This window comes from Nicotiana sylvestris, chromosome 5 (assembly GCF_000393655.2).
Source record: "Nicotiana sylvestris chromosome 5, ASM39365v2, whole genome shotgun sequence".
Classification (NCBI taxonomy): domain Eukaryota; kingdom Viridiplantae; phylum Streptophyta; class Magnoliopsida; order Solanales; family Solanaceae; genus Nicotiana; species Nicotiana sylvestris.
The window spans coordinates 10,567,203-10,586,268 of record NC_091061.1 but is presented as its reverse complement, the minus strand read 5'-3'; the positions used below and the strand labels follow the sequence as shown (position 1 = coordinate 10,586,268).

At 39.3% G+C, this 19,066-nt stretch overlaps 2 protein-coding genes across 2 annotated transcripts; both read right to left on the bottom strand.

The window, feature by feature from the left end:
* Positions 1-18: 18 nt before the first annotated feature.
* LOC104236472 (uncharacterized) lies at positions 19-3,682 on the bottom strand. The gene is made up of 6 exons (XM_070145804.1): positions 3,677-3,682; positions 3,061-3,613; positions 2,402-2,940; positions 2,237-2,288; positions 584-1,161; positions 19-420 (listed from the first exon to the last, which is right to left on the bottom strand). The coding sequence occupies exons 1-6, from the start codon at positions 3,680-3,682 to the stop codon at positions 19-21; spliced, it is 2,130 nt and encodes a 709-aa protein (XP_070001905.1).
* Positions 3,683-15,628: 11,946 nt separating this feature from the next.
* On the bottom strand, positions 15,629-18,707 carry LOC104241353 (protein trichome birefringence-like 33). Its single transcript, XM_009796293.2, has 6 exons — positions 18,325-18,707; positions 17,584-17,797; positions 17,095-17,266; positions 16,818-17,017; positions 16,517-16,672; positions 15,629-16,287 (listed from the first exon to the last, which is right to left on the bottom strand). Exons 1-6 carry the CDS (start codon positions 18,518-18,520, stop codon positions 15,948-15,950), a joined length of 1,278 nt encoding a protein of 425 aa, XP_009794595.1. The 5' UTR covers positions 18,521-18,707; the 3' UTR covers positions 15,629-15,947.
* Between the last annotated feature and the right edge of the window lie 359 nt (positions 18,708-19,066).

Genomic DNA, 19,066 nt, shown 5'->3' with positions numbered 1-19,066 from the left:
CAGCTGTTTCAATGCCCACTACGCTTTATGTTCAAGTTCCACTGGCAGGTGGCAGGCCTTCCCAAACACCAACTTGTATGGTGACATACCAATTGGAGTTTTGAAGGCAGTTCTGTAAGCCTCGAGTGCATCATCTAGCTTCCTCGCCCAATCAGTTCTTGTAGCATTCACAGTTTTGGTTAACACACTCTTGATTTCTCTGTTGGACACCTCAACCTGTCCACTAGTTTGCGGGTGGTAAGGAGTAGCCACCTTGTGGCACACATCGTACTTAGCAAGCAACTTTTCAAAGGCCCTGTTGCAGAAATGAGTGCCTTTATCACTGATAATTGCACGTGGTGTCCCAAAGCGGGTGAATATGTTCTTCTTTAGAAATCCCACCACCACTTTTGCATCATTGGTGGGTAACACCGCAGCTTCCTCCCATTTGGACACATAGTCTACAACAACAATAATGTACTTATTGCCATAGTAGCCGACGAAGGACCCATGAAGTCAATCCCCCAGACATCAAACACTTCCACCTCTTGGATTGGGTTCATGGGCATCTCGTAGCGTCGGGAAATGTTCCCGGTCCGCTGACATTCATTGCAGCCCTCACCCATAGGTGCGCATCTTTAAACACTGTCGGCCAGAAGAATCCAGCCTCTAGCACCTTTGCCGCTGTCCTAACCCCTCCAAAGTGTCCACCATACGCCGATACGTGACAAGCCTGCAAAACAGAAAATTGCTTTATCTCGGGGATGCATCTCCGAATCATATTATCAAGGCATATTCTGAACAGATAAGGTTCATCCCAGTAATACTGGCGGCTTTCATGAAAAAATCTTTTCCTTTGGACCGACGAAAGGTTGTGAGGAACTATACCACTGGCCAGGTAATTAGCAAAGTCCGCATACCATGACGCTTCCTGATGAGTGGTGGCGAGCAGCTGCTCGTCTGGAAAAGTTTCCAGTATTTCCTCAACCTCAACTATATTTTCAGCTCCCTCAAGTCGTGATAGATGATCAGCGACTTGATTCTCAGTGCCCTTATGGTCACGAATCTCAAGATCAAACTCTTGCAATAGCAACACCCAACGAATCAGGCATGGCTTAGATTCTTTCTTTTCTATTAAGAACCTGAGAGCTGCATGGTCAGTATATACAATTACCTTGGACCCTATCAGGTAGGATCAGAACTTGTCAAACGCGAACACTACAGCCAACATCTCCTTTTCAGTCACAGTGTAGTTCAACTGGGCTCCACTCAGCGTTCTACTAGCATAATAGATTGGGTGAATCAGTTTGTCTTTCCGCTGGCCCAACACTGCTCCCACTGCATGGTCACTAGCATCACACATTAGTTCGAACGGTTGCTCCCAGTTGGGGGCAACAATGATGGGTGCTGTGACCAGTCTCTTTTTCAACTCCTCAAATGCTACCCTGCAATCATCAGAAAACAAAAACGGGTGATCTTTTTCTAACAACTTACAGAGAGGGTTGGCGATTTTGGAGAAGTCTTTTATGAACCTCCGGTAAAAACTGGCATGTCCAAGGAAGCTTCTGATGGCTTTGACTGAAGTTGGTGGAGGCAGCTTTGCTATTACATCAACTTTCGCGCGATCTACCTCTATTCCCTTGCTTGATACCCGGTGCCCCAAGATTATGTCTTCTTATACCATGAAATGGCACTTCTCCCAGTTCAGAACCAAGTTAGTCTCGATGCACCGTTTCAGCACACGCGTCAGATTTATCAGGCACTCATCAAATGAATTCCCCACCACTGAGAAGTCATCCATGAACACCTCCATTATTTCCTCAACCATGTCAGTGAATATGGCCATCATGCACCGTTGGAATGTGGCAGGTGCGTTGCATAGGCCAAAGGGCATCCGTCTAAAGGCATAAATGCCATACGGGCATGTGAAAGAGGTCTTCTCTCTGTCCTCCGGTGCAATGGAGATTTGATTGTACCCTGATTACCCATCCAGAAAATAGAAGTGTGACCTCCCTGCCAATCTGTCCAACATCTGATCAATGAAGTGAAGTGGGAAGTGGTCTTTCCGGGTGGCTAGATTCAACTTTCGATAGTCCATACAAATTCTCCAGCCTGTGACGGTTCTTGTTGAGATCAATTCATTGTTGTCATTTGTCACAACCGTCATGCCACCCTTTTTAGGAACACATTGCACTGGGCTCACCCAGCTGCTGTCAGAGATTGGGAAAATAATTCCCGCATCCAACCACTTTATCACCTCCTTCTTCACCACTTCCTTCATGTTGGGGTTCAGCCTCCTCTGATGTTCCCTGGAAGGTTTGAGCCCCTATTCCAGCAGAATCTTGTGCATGCAGTAGGCGGGGCTGATCCCCCTGATGTCTGTCATGGTCCACCCCATGGAAATTTTGCACTCTTTTAGTACCTGTAAAAGTTTTTGAGCCTGCACATCTACCAAACTAGATGAGATAATAACAGGTAATGTGGAGTCAGGTCCCAGAAATTCATACCTGAGGTGGGCTGGCAATGGCTTTAACTCCAGCTTTGGTGGTTCTTCAATGGATGGCTTAGCTGGAGGAGTTTCTCTCTTTTCTAAGTGCAAAGGCTCAAACTCTAGATTTCTCTCCCAGAACCCTCTACCTTCCAATGCCAACACCCATTTCGCCAAATCCTCACCATTCACTTCATCTAAGTTCATCAAACATGCAGCAAGGAGGTCCTCAATTGTCAACACCTTATCATCAGACTCTACAATTACATCCACGACATCAATAAGAGAGCAATTGGCGAACTCGCTTGGTCGCCTCATAGACTTCTGCACATTGAATGTTATTTCCTCATCATTGAGCCTCATTTTGAGCTCCCCAGTCTCACAGTCAATCAGAGGTCTCCCCATGGCCAAGAATGGTCTTCCTAAGATTATAGGAATCTCTTCATCCACTTTGCAATCCAAGATCAAAAAATCTGCAAGGAACACAAATTTTCCCACCTGAATAAGCACATCATCAAGGATACCGAATGGACGCTTCACAGTCCTGTCGGCCAGCTATAACAACATGGAGGTAGGTCTAGCTCTCCCAATACCCAACCTCTTATAGATATCCAGGGGCATAAGATTAATGCTGGCCCCTAAATCACAGAGCGCCTTAGCAAAGGCGAAATTCCCAATAGTGCATGAAATTGTAAAGCTACCTGGATCAGACAGCTTTTCAGCAATAGGTCTCGTCACCACTGCACTACAGGTCTGAGTAAGTGTAATCGTAGCCAAGTCTTGAAAATTAAATTTCCAGGACATCAAGTCCTTCATTATTTTTGCGTACCCAGGCATCTCCTTTAAAGCTTCAATCAGTGGAATATTTACCTGGATTTGTTTGAGCATTTCAAAGAACTTTTTATACTGCTCCTCCTTTTGATGCTTGGTCAGCCTCTGTAGAAAGGGTGCAGGAGGTCTCTTCTTCCCAATCACTTGGGACTTCTCTTTATCAGCTACTATTTCAACTACTGGCTCTTCAACTAGCTCAACTACTTTTTCGGTCCCCTGCTGAATGTTCTTTTCTTTCTGAGGAGGCTGGACTATCACCTCTGTCAGTATCGTAGACTCATCCAGCTCAATGGGCACTGGAATGAATGTCTCAGCCTATATATTTTCTCGAGCTCTCTCTTGTTCTACATCTAGATCCCTACCATTACAGAGACTCACCGCCATCAGCTGCTTTGGGCCCTGATCTTTTGGATTAATTTAGGTGTCTGCAGGTAATGTCCCCTGAGGACGATTTTTCAGAGACATTGAAATTTGGCCCAATTGCACTTCAATATTTTTGATTGCTGCGTCATGTGCATCTACTCTTTCATTTATTTTTGCATTGGACCCAATAACCTGCTGCATCATTGCTTCAAGTCTAGTGAACCCATCTTCTTGCCTTCCACCATGCTGTTGCTGAGGTAGGGGATACCCTTGCTGCTGATTGTTGTACCCCTGTGGCCTTGGATAAGGTGCCATATTGTTGGGAGGTCTCATACCTCTCATGCTTCCAATGTTGTACTGTGGCTGGGGTGGTCTATATGGCTGCTGAGTTTGCTGACCCCAGTTCTGATTGCCCTGTCTCTGGCCTCTATAGTTTGACACATAGTTCATGTCTTCAGGGTGCTGATGATGATGATCATGTTCTGCATTCCAAGGATTACCAACTGGCTGACTAATGCAAGATGTGCGCAAGCCCCCATTGGTAGTATCTATAATGTGCACTTGCTGTTTCTGCCCTGATTCCTATACCTTTTTGGTGAGTATGCTCATCTGTGTCAAGAGGGTCACCACATTTGCAGCCATGGAATTTGATGGGTCAAAAGGCACTGAGTGCACCACTAGAGTGATAGGTGCATTCCTCGTCGTCCACCCCAAATTTTGAGCCATTTTGTCAAGCAGACTCTGACCTTCTCTCCAAGTTTTGCTCAAAAATGCCCCACCAGCTGAGGCATCTACAATGTTCTTCATGCTATCTGACAGTCCCATGTAAAACCGTTGTCCCAACATCTGATCTAGAATACCATGGTGTGGACATATAACCAACATTCCTTTAAACCGGCTCCATGTCTCATGTAGTGTCTCCATTGGTTTCTGTTTAAAGCTCACAATCTCATCAATTTGTTGAGCTATTTTGTTGGGCGGGTGGAACTTGATGTGAAATCGCTTGACTAACTCATCCCAAGTTTCTATAGAGTTTATAGGGAGTGAGTTTAGCCAGACCTGAGCAGCTCCTGTCACCGAGAATGGAAATATAACAGCCTGATTGCTTCCGGAGTTACGTTGGGTTGCCTTTGAGTTTTGTAAATCGACAAGAAGTTCTTCAAGTGCTGCTGAGGATCTTCGGCTGGTGTCCTAAAAAATAGTCCCTTGTTTTGCAGCAAGTGCAGCATGTTGTTCGTGATCTGGAACGATTCAGCTTGTATCGCGGGCACAACAATGGCAGTGGCCAGATTGCCAGTTGTGGGTTGTGCCCAGTCATATAGTGCAGCCTCAGGGATAGGAGGTGCCATATCTCTGACGTTTCCGTTGACGTTGTCTACGTCACCCATGTCAATTTCGAGTTTGTGTGTTTGATGAGGTTGTTGAAGTCTTTTGTTGGCACGGTTCAATATCCAGAATGTTTTCTCGGGGTCTGAGAGTCCTTCAAGTAGTTCTCCAGTCCTCGTAGAGTTTCTAGGCATACACATGTGCAACCATGTCAACAACCGTCAAAAAATTTCAATCAAAATTTGGTGTAGAGAAAACTGACTACACTAAGAATTTTTGTATTTCTATCAATGGTAATTGATAATTTCGTTAACTCCCCAACAACGGCGCCAAAATTTGATCACGCCCAACTATGCCTTATAAAAAGGACCCTGCGGATGTTGCAAATATAACCTGAGTATTCTGCCCAGAGTCGAATCCACAGAGAGTTAACCTATCAATCACTATCTTTAGACCCACTAAACTCTTGAGAACCAATTCCCCCAAACGTTTGAATCACAGTTGATGGTGTCTTTAATAACTAAAATTGCAAGTAAATAAACAACTATAAACTAAGGATGCTAAGGTTGTAAACAATAATGAGAAAATGCTAAGGTAATGACTTCCCCGATTGATGGAATCCCTTCTGTTTATGCTTTATACAAATTGACCAACACCTCTCTATCAATCATGAACGCTCATCTTACCGTAAATCTCTCCCGAGTAATCACAGTAATATACTCAATGCACTCTCCCGAGATACACTAGCTATCTCCAATTAACATGGTTCACTTTAGATTGCACTCAAGACTTCGTTATCCTTAATCCCGCCTTTAAACCCGCAGTTATAGATCCCTCTTATACTTTGGGAGTGGTGTTGTTCAACAATAACCTAAATATGCACTCTCTCCCCAGTTATGCACACTAAATAGGTACAGCTAATTGAGGATCCTGTCAATTAACGACAACATGCACAAAGTTGAACAAATAAAGATTGAGACTAGCAATTTGTATTCATATAAACAAGAAGTTCATCCCCCAATAGGTTCCATCAAAACCTTAAACAAAGGATTTAGCTACTCATATCTGTGGGTAAACAAACTAAAACAATATTCATCATAAAACTTGCAAGAAAAATCAAAGAAAAGAAGAAAGATATTTTGGGTGATCTCTCACAATTGTTTTCCCTTGCCAAAATACTCTCCCAATCAATACATGCCTCTCTTGGGCGAAGTCTAGTGTTTAAAATAGGGTTTTGGGCTAAAAATTCTGTGTTTTGCACTTTAGTCCCTGAAGTTCTCCGCCTCCGCCGCGGTTCTGCCGTGGTTGCGGTCAAACCGCAGCCAAACATGCTCTCTGATTCTCACTTTGTCTGCAGCCATCTTCTACCGCGGTTCTGCCGCGGTCGCGGTGGAGCCGCGGAAGTCATCTTTCAGTTCTGACTTGAGCTGTTTCGCGTGGTTTACTTGACGGAATTTTACGATCGGCCTCTTTTTCTCCATATTTGATCCCAAAAGTACTCCATAGCCTTCTCTGGTCACATATAACCTGCAAAGCATGAAAAACACTAATAAGAGCATTTTGTTATTACTTTTATCATCCAAACTATACAAGAAGGTGGTTATATAAGGCCTAATTATAGTTAAATTTACCTATTATCAATCATCAATCCACCACTAATTCCCCTCAATTCCCATTAGAACTCCGTGAATTTTAGATCTAAAATCGATACCCTTGTCTCGTTTTTATTTTTTTGAGTTCTTTTCTTGTATTTATCGGAGCTGGGTGGTCCGTTCACCCTCGTCTCGGCCGTTTTTGCATCTCATAGATATTTTCCCTCAAAAAATCCGGCCAGAAGTAAATATCAAGCCGGATTCTTCAAAGGAAAGGACCTGTGGAGGTCAGTTCTTGCTTGGAGTTGTGCGTCGTTGGTTTCTTTGGTCGATATTTTTCCTTGCATTCACGAGCAACGATTAGGTATTGTTTCTATCGTTTGTTTAACTTAGCATTATCATCGATTATAGATTTCTTTGTTAATTAACAAGTTTAGCTTCATAGCTCATTATCGTTGTAGTTAGTTCAATCATATTTTAAACTATTTGTATTTATCATTTTACAGTATTAATTTTAATTGTTCAAAATTAGTCATCTGTTATTTGATCTTTTGGGTTGCTTTGTATTTGGGATTCATGGAGTTGTCGGGTTTGACAGTAGAAGGCCCATTTAGTTTGGGGCCTAGGCTTGTTGGTCAATTGGCCTAAGTCTTGAATGTTTGGGGGTAAATACAGGGATCTTGCAGGATATTATTGGGAATTAAAATTGAGCAAAATCTTTTTCTTTTAACAGCTGGAGAATTCTAGAATAGGGATGAGGGACCAAAATGCAATACGATGAGGAATTTAGGTTAAACATGGGTTAAAAAGGGTCATTTTGAGAAGTTAAGGGGTAAAAGAATAAGAAGAAATTCTAGACTTGGACAGCTGTCCATTTCAGTTGCAAAAAATGCCAATTCCTTGATTTTTAGGGAGTTGGCAGATTCTTTTTTCGTTCCTATCTCTTTTCTTCATAGAGCATATACTGACATCCTATAAAAGGGGGACTCCTCCTCTCATTTGATACACGATTATGATCATCATTCACTCACAGAAAACACACTAGTTCACTGCAATTTTCCGAAATCCCTCCCTTTCATCTTTATTTCTAAAACAGAAAAAACTTCAAAAAAAAACAAAGAAGAACAAGGGGCTTCACAGTTTATTTTCGTTTTCTCTACAATTTGGTTCATCTCTACTGGGTTCAGAAGCTGGTTTCAGTTTATTTGTTCACTGCTGCCTCATTAAGTCATAGCTGCTGCTTAGTTGCTTCTTCTCCAAAGTCAGAGAGACATAAAGTTTTTAACTTCATATAGTAATTGAAGGTGTTGGTTTATGTTTAGTCAACAATGGCATGCCAATTGGAAGAGTTGGTGGAAAGAGTTGGTGTGGATGCTAGGAGGAAGCTTCCTCCTTTGATGTCACCCATGACATCAAGAGGAGGTAGTTTGATGTCACCAATGACATCAAGAGGAGGTCTTTACCTCTATAAATAGATGCACTCCTTCATTTGTAGAAACCATCCCAAAAATAATACAACACATTGTAGTGAGTAGAGAGTTAAGAGAGAAATTCTCTTAAGTGTAATTGGGAACTCTCCCCTTCCTTTGTTAATATTAAAAAGGCAACTGTTCTCTGGTGGACGTAGGATTATTTTGATCCGAACCACGTTAAATCTTGTGTTCTTTCTTTTACGTTTCCGCTAACAATTGGTATCAGAGCAACAGGATTCTTTAACGATCCAAGGAGGAAGAACAAGCAAAGATGAGTTCCATGAAGTTTGAAATTGATAGATTCAGTGGACGCAACAACTTCAATATCTGGAAGATCCAGATGATGGTGTTACTGCGGAGGGAAGGTTCAATCCATGCTATTGACGGAAAGTATCCTAAGGATATATCAACTCCCGACAAGGAGAAGATTGAAGGGGATGCATTGAGTGCAATCCAACTATCCCCTGCACCTAACGTGCTTTGTGAAGTGAGTACGGGTACCGAAGAGACGGCCAAACAGTTATGGGAAAATCTAGAAGGGCTATACTAAGACGATCAGTGACAACAAGGATGTTGTTACAACGGCGTCTTCACACATTTAAGATGGGGTCAGGTACTTCGTTACAAGATCATTTAGATGCGTTCAATAAACTTGTCATGGACTTACAGATTGCAGGAATTAAAAAGGAGGAGGAGACGCTTGCATGTGCTTTGCTATTTTCATTGACTTCAGGATATCGTGATATTGAGAATTCAATGATGTATAGCAAGGAGCCTATCAAGCTTGAGCAAGTGCGGCAGGCACTTAACTCTAGTGATGTGCGGAGGCACATTGAAGGAGATAGAGATGACCAGGCAAGTGGGCTCTTTGTGAGAGGCCGGACTAGCCAACAGAGAAAGAGCAAATCAAAGCACAGATCAAAGTCTCGTATGAACAAGAAGAATACAAAGTGTTGGGGTTGTGTCAAGGAGGGGCACTTTGAACGAGACTGTCCAATGTCAAAGTCCAAGGAAAAGGCGAGTGCATCCACAGTTGAACATGTACATGATTTTGATAATGATTATGTACTAACAACATCGTGTAATAATAATAGTAGTTATGGAAACAAATGGGTGTTAGACTCTACTTGCACTTTGCATATGACATTCCGAAAAGACTGGTTTAGCAGCTATGAGAAAAATGGAGGAACCGTAGTAATGGGCAATAATGCAACTTGTGCAATAGTTGGCATTGGCTCAGTTCGGGTTTGCTGCCATGATGGAGTCGTGAGGACTATTACATAAGTCCGTCATGTTCCTGATCTGAAGAAGAATTTGATCTCCCTGAGTACTCTGGATGAACAAGGCTACAGGTACATGAGCGAAGCAGGAACTATAAAGGTGACTAAAGGCTCTTTAGTCATGCTGAAAGGAAAGTTGGAGAACGGGCCTTTACACATTGGCCGGAAGCACCATTGTTGGCTCTGCAAATGCATCTACAGTGCAGTTATCTAATGATGACAAGACAAGACTATGGCACATGAGACTGGGTCATATGAGCGCACGTGGACTGAAGATGTTGAGCAATCGTAACTTTTTGGAAGGTGAGAAGATCAGCACACTTGACTTATGTGAGCACAGCGTTCTAGGGAAGCAAAAGAAGGTCAGCTTCAACACTGGCAAACACAAGACAAGAGGAGTGCTAGACTACATCCATTCAGATTTATGGGGTCCCTCTAAACTTCCATCGAAGGGCAAAAAGAGGTATCTTCTCACTTTTATTGATGATTTCTCACGAAAGGTTTGGGTGCATTTTTTGAAGGCAAAAAGTGATGCTTTTGAAGCATTTAAAGAGTGGAAGATTTTGGTTGAAAATCAAATGGAGCGGAAAATCAAGTATCTTCGCACAGACAATGGCTTGGAGTTTTGCAATGAAGAGTTTAATGAATTCTGCAAGGTTCATGGGATCTCAAGACATAGGACTGTCAGGCATACCCCACAGCAGAATGGAGTTGCCGAGAGAATGAACAGAACTCTTCTTGAAAAGGCTCGTTGTATGCTCCTACAAGCCAAAATGTCCAAAGTATTTTGGGCTGAAGCAGTTCACACTGCTGCTCATATTGTCAATCGATCTCCAGCATCGGCAATTGACTTTAAGACTCCGAATGAGGTATGGTCAGGTGAACCCTCTAACTATTCATACTTACGAGTATTTGGGTGTCCAGCTTATTATCACGTTAATGAAGGAAAGCTTGAACCAAGGGCTAAGAAGGCCATATTCGTAGGGTATGTGGATGGAGTAAAAGGGTACAAACTTTGGTGTTTGTCTTTACTCAAATTTATAGTTAGTAGAGATGTCACCTTTGATGAATCCTCTATACTTGATCCCCGTAAAGTTTCCGTGGAGTTTTCAGGAAACAAGAACGACGAGCAGGTGGAGCTTCCGGTGGAGCTTGCCAAGGAAAAGGATCAAGAGACTCAGGTTAAAGATGAGTCAGAAGATGTAGACCTTGAAGAACTTGCTATCAATGAACCATACACAATTGCAGAGGGGAGGGAGAAGAGGCAAACACGAGAACCAGAACGCCTTATAGATCAAGCAAACTTGATTGCATATGCGTTCATAGCTGTACAAGAAGAGATTAAGGATCTGGAGCCCTCCTCGTATATTGAAGCAACTTCTTGCAAGGATGTTGTACAATGGCGGTTAGCCATGACTGAAGAGATGGAGTCTCTTCACAAGAATCAGACATGGGTCTTAGTGAAAAGACAAAAGGGGAAGAGGACAGTTGGATGCAAGTGGGTCTACCGAAAGAAAGAGGGAATTCCTGAAGTGGAAGATGCTAGGTTCAAGGCGAGATTGGTTGCAAAAGGATTCAGTCAGAAGGAGGGAATTGACTACAATGAGATTTTCTCTCCAGTCGTGAAGCATAGCTCAATTCGCGTGCTACTAGCATTGGTTGCCCAATTTGACTTGGAGCTTCAACAGCTTGATGTCAAAACTGCTTTCTTACACGGTGATCTAGAAGAGACAATCTATATGGATCAGCCTGAAGGTTTCCTAGCTGAGGGAAAAGAAGATCACGTATGCCAACTAAAGAAGTCTTTGTATGGTTTGAAGCAATCCCCTAGACAGTGGTACAAGAGGTTTGATGCATTCATGACTACACATGAATTCTCAAGGAGTGCATTTGATAGCTGTGTGTATCACAAGAAGATGTCTGGTAACTCAATGATTTATTTACTGTTGTATGTTGATGATATGCTTATTGCTGCTAACAACATTACAGAGATAAATGCTTTGAAGAAACTGTTGAGTAAGGAATTTGACATGAAGGATTTAGGAGCTGCAAAGAAAATCCTTGGTATGGAGATTTCAAGAGAAGACGGTGTTGTACATCTTTCTCAGAAGAGGTATATTGAAAGGGTTCTCAAGAGATTCAATATGCATACGTGCAAGCCTGTAAGTACACCATTAGCTCCTCATTTTAAACTTTCAGAGTTACAAATGCCTCAGTCCGAGGATGAGGTGGAGCATATGTCAAAGATTCCTTATGCCAGTGCAGTTGGTAGCATTATGTATGCTATGGTATGCACACGTCCAGATATTGCTCAATCTGTAAGTGTGGTAAGTAGATACATGTCCAGCCCAGGAAAGAGGCATTGGGAAGCTGTCAAGTGGATATTGAGATATCTCAAAGGAGCTTCTGGTGTTGGTCTGACCTTTCGAAAAAGTGGTGGAGGTATTTCAATTCTCGGTTATGTGGATTCTGACTATGCAGGAGATCTTGACAGAAGAAGGTCCACAACTGGATACATCTTTACCCTCGTTGGCAGTGCCGTCAGTTGGAAGTCGACTTTGCAGTCGATTGTCGCTTTGTCTACGACAGAAGCAGAATACATGGCAGCAGCGGAGGCGGTAAAGGAAGCTATCTGGTTGAAAAGTTTAGTAGCGGAATTGAGTTTGGTTCAGCTGGAATCAACTCTTAGATGTGATAGTCAGAGTGCTATTCATCTAATGAAAAATCAGAGATTTCATGAGCGCACTAAACACATTGATGTCAGATTTCATTTTATTCGAGATGTTGTTGAAGAGGGAACTATCAAGGTCGTGAAGGTTATCACAGACGATAATGCTGCAGATATGTTGACCAAGATAGTCCCACTCGCTAAGTTTGCACACTGCAAGGACTTGGCGGGGGTGTGCATCAACTGATGCAACTCCGAAGAGAACAGTTGTTAGGTGGAGGTGGTATGTTCAACAATGGTTTGATTCTTCTTGTTTCTTACAATGGGGTTGCCCAGTAAACTTAGAGGTTTTGGCCAGAGTTGTTCACACGCACGCTCGAAACGCAAACCAAGGTGGAGATTGAAGGTGTTGGTTTATGTTTAGTCAACAATGGCATGCCTATTGGAAGAGTTGGTGGAAAGAGTTGGTGTGGATGCTAGGAGGAAGCTTCCTCCTTTGATGTCACCCATGACATCAAGAGGAGGTAGTTTGATGTCACCAATGACATCAAGATGAGGTCTTTACCTCTATAAATAGATGCACTCCTTCATTTGTAGAAATCATCCCAAAAATAATACAACACATTGTAGTGAGTAGAGAGTTAAGAGAGAAATTCTCTTAAGTGTAATTGAGAACTCTCCCCTTCCTTTGTCAATATTAAAAAGACAACTGTTCTCTGGTGGACGTAAGATTATTTTGATCCGAACCACGTTAAATCTTGTATTCTTTCTTTTACGTTTCCGCTAACAGTAATAATATTGTTTATATAGGTAATGATTAACTTAGGTTAATAAGATATTAGCTATATGTGTGCTATATATTGCCTTAGATCTTGTTGTAAAAAAAATATTTGCTAATAAAGATTTTAATAATATAATTCAAAGCTAACATTTTTTCCATTAAAACATAGATAATTTTTCTTTCTTTCTTATAGAAAAATTTTGTACTTTTTTCGACAAATGTTAATATTTTCTTAAGCAAAAATATATTATGTATTCTACTATTAATACTTGTTAGGGACTCCAACTTTTGGCGGCTAAAGCAATTGTTTTACTGGCCTCCTCCTTGAACCAACCCTGTCATATGTATAAATGTTAAAGAATAAATATTTCTAATAAGATGTATTATTGTGTTCTCAATCTTGTTATCTTTTTGTTCTTTTTTTTAGGAAAATTGAATAATGAAAAATAACGGAGTTCTCAAATTTTCCACCAGCTCCCTATCCTCTTATTTTTATGATTTACCCCTTAAACTATTCAGTTCTTTGCAACTATATTAAGCTTCATATTTACGAGGGATAAGATACGAATTACAGAAAAAATTGTACGTGTGCCTTATCTGGTCTCCCCCGTTTAACTTATACCTATTTTTTTAAAAAGTTTAACTTGTACCTACTTTTTAAACAATTTTAGCCCTCTTTATCCTTCTCCTCCTCCTTGTTTTCTTTTCTCCTCCTTTTTCTTCTTTCTTTTGCTGCAGTTTCTGCTGCTGTTGGTGTTGTTATGTCTAGTAATTACAATACTGTCAACGTTCAACAATACTGTTGTTTATGAATTTTTAACTCAAAAGTTCTCTTGTCTCTATCTACCTATAATACAACCTGATCACGCCCAACTCTAGTCCTAAAAAGGATAAGTGGTCGTTGCAAATATTATCCGGTTTAAGAGTCCGGAGTCGAATCCCACAGAGAACTAAGGCTTAGCTACAGTTGTTCAATATCGCTAAGAAATACAAGTCCAAACAATTTTCTAATTATAAAAGATTATAATATTTATTTTTATCTAATTAACTAACAAATACTAGAAAGTAGTAAAACTATCAATTAACAAGGATAAGGATTGGAGACAATATTAAGGAGGCCTAGAGTTATGATTTTCCCAATTGTCGGAATCCTTTCCGCTTGTCTTTTATACTTTCGCCTAAGTATTCTCTACCGATCGTAAGTACTTTGGTTGTCGTAATTTTGTCACGAGCAACTACCACAATTTACTAGATGTATTCTCTCAAACTATACTAGTTGGCACTAATTAACTGCTCACTACGATCGCACCAAGGTTTCGTTATCTCTAATCCTGCCTTTAAACCCTCCGTATTGATCTCTTACATATGTTAGGAGTGATGTTGTTCAACAATTACCTAAATATGTACCCTCTCTCAAGCAATACACATTAAATAGGCACAGTCAATTGATGGCAATTCAATCAATAGCAACAAACACGTAGTTGAACAAGTAAAGAAATTCAACAGATCAATTATATAAAAATATAACAAGAATTCATCCTCTAAAATTCATAACCAATAATAGAAATAGGAAGAAGGAAGTGAAAAACTCGAGGAAGAATTCTCCGTCTTGCTCCTAACGTGTTCTTGCCTCCTTAGGTCGAATCCATGGTTTCCTTAGCCTCCTTAGGACCAAATTATGTCAAAAGTATATCAAAGGTGCTCAAAATACTATTTTTTCCATGTACATATCCTAGAATGCTGAAGTTTAGCAAATACAAAACAAACTTCAGCCCTGAAGTCCATCACAAACATAACAAAGCTTCAACTAAAACATGCTGAAGTTTAGTTATTCATAATAGTATGAATACAATACTAGAATTCATAACCAATAATAGAAATAGGAAGAAGGAAGTGAAAAACTCGTCGAAGAATTCTCCGTCTAAAACATGAAGTTTGCCATTTACACTATGATAGAGTGAGAACAAAACTTCGGCTAAAATATGCTGAAGTTCAACAAATATAGAACAAAACTTCAATTACAAACAAAAACTTCAGCCAACACATGAACTGAAGTTTGCCATTTACACTATGAACTGAAGTTTGTGTAATTGCCTTTGCAAGTCATGCCAAACTTCATGCAAAAATATCTAAAGTTTTGCTACACTTTAGGCAAAATTTTTTGCTACTTCAGGCCTTTATGTCTGAAGTTACACAAAAAGTGGGTACGCTTGCAATCTTTTTTGCATATCGGATATAAGTTAAAACGTATCCCAAAAGCGGGTATAGATGCAAATGCCCCCGAATTACATAATTAAGAAAAGGTCCTATTAGTCTTGGCCAACTAGAGGGCCGCCCGTGATCGATCCAATTCATCACTTTCCTGTAATTATCATAAGACTTTTAAATTTCTCATTAATTCATAAAACAATTAATTGCATTCGCTAGCCAAAATGTATATAAAATATGTCTTTTAATATAATACACATATATACAAAAAAATATATATATCTTGTGGCTATTACCAGCCAAAAATATACACTTCTCAATTTCTTCTTATGGGAACTCTTCAGAACACAAAAGTGCTAGCATTGAAAATTGAGGATTTGCTCTACCTAATTTCTCTGCAATAATTTCGGGCTCCTCAACTAACACCACACTATAGTTTTGTAAAGAAGCCAATGAATTAAGGGGTAAATCATAAAAAATAAGGTAATAAGGTGAAATCAAAATAATTGGTGCAAACGTACAAAATGCAAAGAAATCTAAAAATGAGATTATATTTATGTTGTACATATGAGACGTTCCATTAGATAAAGAGGAAAATAAAATGTGAACAGTTTCTTGTCCAAATTATGGGCAAAATAGATGGACAAAAATTCTTTCCTTTTGCAATAAACTCATGAGGTAATCTAGTTTTTCCTTGTTAACATTTTTCTCCCAAGTCAACTAAAGGATATTTTTCTTGGAACTCCTTACTCATTTACCGTGGCAAAGCTTTTAATAATATGACCGTAATCTACTATTACGTGCGACTATCTCCACTATACTCATTTCTCTTTAGTTGTTTTCTCACTCTATCCGACTATAACGGAAGAAAATTGCTTGCCTTGTTCCTCATCGGCCATAAATCAAATCTTGAAAACATTATATAATATGCGTGATAGGCTTCAATCATCTACAAATTCTCAAGGATATAAAAGCTTGGCGAATAAAAGCTCATTCCAAGTATCTGGAAGTCCAGGCAAGCACCAATGGAAACAATCAGCATAGCTGAAAGGGTTTGCTAGTTGCTCTGGTGTTAATGGATTCCATTGCTTCTTGTAAATTGATGTGTGTGCGTCTCTTCTGTAATTTGAGAGTTGTGTGATGTTGAGAAATGAGATCGGCACTTTGGATTTGCCAAATTCTTCACCAATCACTTGCATTATGCTTTTTCTACTATCTGATCCCCAGTAATTTGGATCCTCTATCATTTTTGTTTCGTTAAAACAGTTCTTGTTTGGTTCACCTCCCCATTCTGTGCTCCTGCCAAACAAAGAATAGACACTTTTTTTTTCTCAATTGGAATAATGCAAATCTAAATTATAAAAAGTTGTTTGAACAGATTAAAAAGTATGCCTTAAGAGTATATTTGTTTTCTTTTTGTTGGTCTAATCTATTTCCTTTTAGTTAAAATAGAAATGTACCATGCAACAAGGGAAAGAGATGGGAAATTTTTATGAGGGGAAGGAGAAAAGGTTATTGTTTTACTCACTTTTCATGAGAAGGTGACATGCCAGTGAAAAAGACTCGGGTTTTCTTAGGATCCATATTCTCTTTAATCCATCTCAATATACTCTTCATTGCCATGCGATATGCATCCTCTGTGGATACCTCCACTATATTTTTTATGTCATCAAAAGACCCTTCCCTGCAAACAATAGCAGATTCAGAATTTAAATATGGTAAGTTTTGAGTTGAAAGAATTAAGTTCTGAAATTATTCGTGACCCTAGGGTCAGATATGTCACGAATAAAAATAAATAAATCAGCAAATTAAAGGGCTTAGGAAATTACGAAATATTAAAACGATAGCCACTCCTCCACCAAAGGTAAGTATTGAACACAATTATATCAGCCCCTTTCCAATATTTTCCATGTACATCTATTGAACCATTTCGAACAATTCTCTTATAGATTCTATGTTTAACTGCATCATCAGCATTTGATTCCAACAGAAATGGTGCCCAGTAGAACTCAATTGTTGCATTATAATCCTGGAAATTCAAATATTAGCTAACTAAATCAACAGAATTTGTAATGTGTAAGCTCAAAAATTGCTAGTGATGATCACCTTAATGGTAAAAACATCGAAATTACCAACAGTTTCCATGGATTTATCATTCTCAGGAATGAGTCCATTGACAAGACAAATCAAAGAATGATGTTGTCCTCTGTTTAAGGAATCGCCTACGAACAACATCCTCTTCCCCCGAAGTGTTTGCAGCAACAATGTCGCGTTGAAACTGCCATTTTAAGGTTAGCCAAGGCGTCATGAATCATAAGGAGAAAAACTATATGTTCAGTCTTGGGCGTGTGGGGTGTTAGATCTCACATCGGTAGGAGATTTAAAAATGAATCTCCTTATATAATCTGGGAGAATCCTCACCTGATGAGCTAGTTTTTAGGATTGAATTATGTCTAAGGTCTTTTTTATCGTGCCGACTGTTGATCAGTAAATAACTACATTAATGTCAAAGAAATGAAAATTCTGGAAACTATCCAATGAATTCATAATATAATTCGTTTTATATGTTTGCTGACAGTATAAAATAATTTTTACCTCGGGAGAGAGCAACCATGAGGTTGCCATCTCCAATGTTGATAGTCTTTATCTGGTCTGCCATTTGCTTGACAAGTCAACTGTGCTGTTATGTACGGACACTCTGATTCTTCATACAAAGGCTTTTTCTCGTCCCAAACCCATTTCCCACTGAAAATATCACATCCTTCCTCTGTCTCTCCTATTGCAAATGGTAATTTTTGTTTGCTCTTCTCTGCCAACAATTTTCATAAATTTCACCGTAAATATGAAATACTTATACAAGTAAAAATGCAGGAGATAAAAAAAATTAAAATGCAGTCAATTTTAACCCAACTTCATACTTGTAAATCAAAAAGATGTACACAAAAAATTTAGCTTTGTTTTGTTTTTAGTTTGGATTTGTTTTTGATTTTCTTCTTCTTTTTGTGCGTATTTCGATTTAGTTTTAAGAAAATTGTTTTTGGAATTTGTTTTTTTTTTGTCGGATATTTGCAAATAGACATGGATTTAGGGCGAGTTCAATGAGTTTAAGCGAACCCTTTGCTTTCAACTTGAATTAAAATGTATACATATAATAAGCTCATTCTAATCACTGATTCTAGATTCTGAATTCAACTCCTGGAGAATTTTTTTTTTATATTTTCATGTTTGCATTAAAAAAAACAGTGATTTTCTAGCTTGGACAAACATGCATGATAAATTCTTCCGAAAATTAATTAAAAGTGAAACAAAAAGTGCAAATTCATTAGAATTACTCACTTATTCTTGAGGTAGAATTTTGTTGTTGGTTGGAAACTCTAAAGTCAAGCTGAACAAAAATACTGCTCGTGAATTCTTCTCTGTACAGAATAACGACAAGAACAATGAAGGGTAGTAATATTAACAAAAAAGGAGAAAGACGAACTTTTCTGAGAATAGAAGAGGAAAAAGGAGAAGAATTTGGAGGTGACTCCATTTCCTTTGAAGCCTTCTATTATTCATTGGGTTAATAAATACAGGAAAATATAGAGGTCACGTATAGAAAGAATTGAAGGAAATATATTTATTTCCAGCTAATTGCATGTTTTATTATTTTGGATTAATTGTATCTATTCTCGTTATTAAATTCTTAGTAGTACTATTACATTAGGTTTGAAGGCAATGAGAAATATCAATGAGTTCATTCCTTTTTAATGGCCTATTAAATGATGAGCATTATGAGTATACTACTCTAGTATTTTCAAGAATAATCAAGATGACCATTTCCTATCAAATACTAGGAAATTTCAGAAAGCACTATAGTTTCATAGCTAATTACAATTCATAGCTATTGTTTCAATATTTATCATTCGTAGTAAATCTTCCCTTGCCGGGCATCTGTATTCACTGTACTCCTTCACGCAACGAAGACAATCAAGGCTAAATACAGAAATACATGGGTGTATATATATAAGGATACAAATAACAAAAATAAAGGGATGTATATATGGGTATATAACCACAAAACTACGGTCAAACATAC

Coding starts and splice junctions, on each gene's coding strand:
- LOC104236472 (XM_070145804.1), bottom strand. Junction 2,941..3,060: donor GGATATCTATAAGAGGTTGG/GTATTGGGAGAG, acceptor TGTTCCTTGCAG/ATTTTTTGATCTTGGATTGC. Junction 2,289..2,401: donor AGGCTCAAAAACTTTTACAG/GTACTAAAAGAG, acceptor CAAACCTTCCAG/GGAACATCAGAGGAGGCTGA.
- LOC104241353 (XM_009796293.2), bottom strand. CDS start 18,520: ATGGAGTCACCTCCAAATTCTTCTCCTTTTTCCTCTTCTATTCTCAGA. Junction 17,798..18,324: donor AAATTCTACCTCAAGAATAA/GTGAGTAATTCT, acceptor AATTGTTGGCAG/AGAAGAGCAAACAAAAATTA. Junction 16,288..16,516: donor ATGTCACCTTCTCATGAAAA/GTGAGTAAAACA, acceptor TTTGTTTGGCAG/GAGCACAGAATGGGGAGGTG.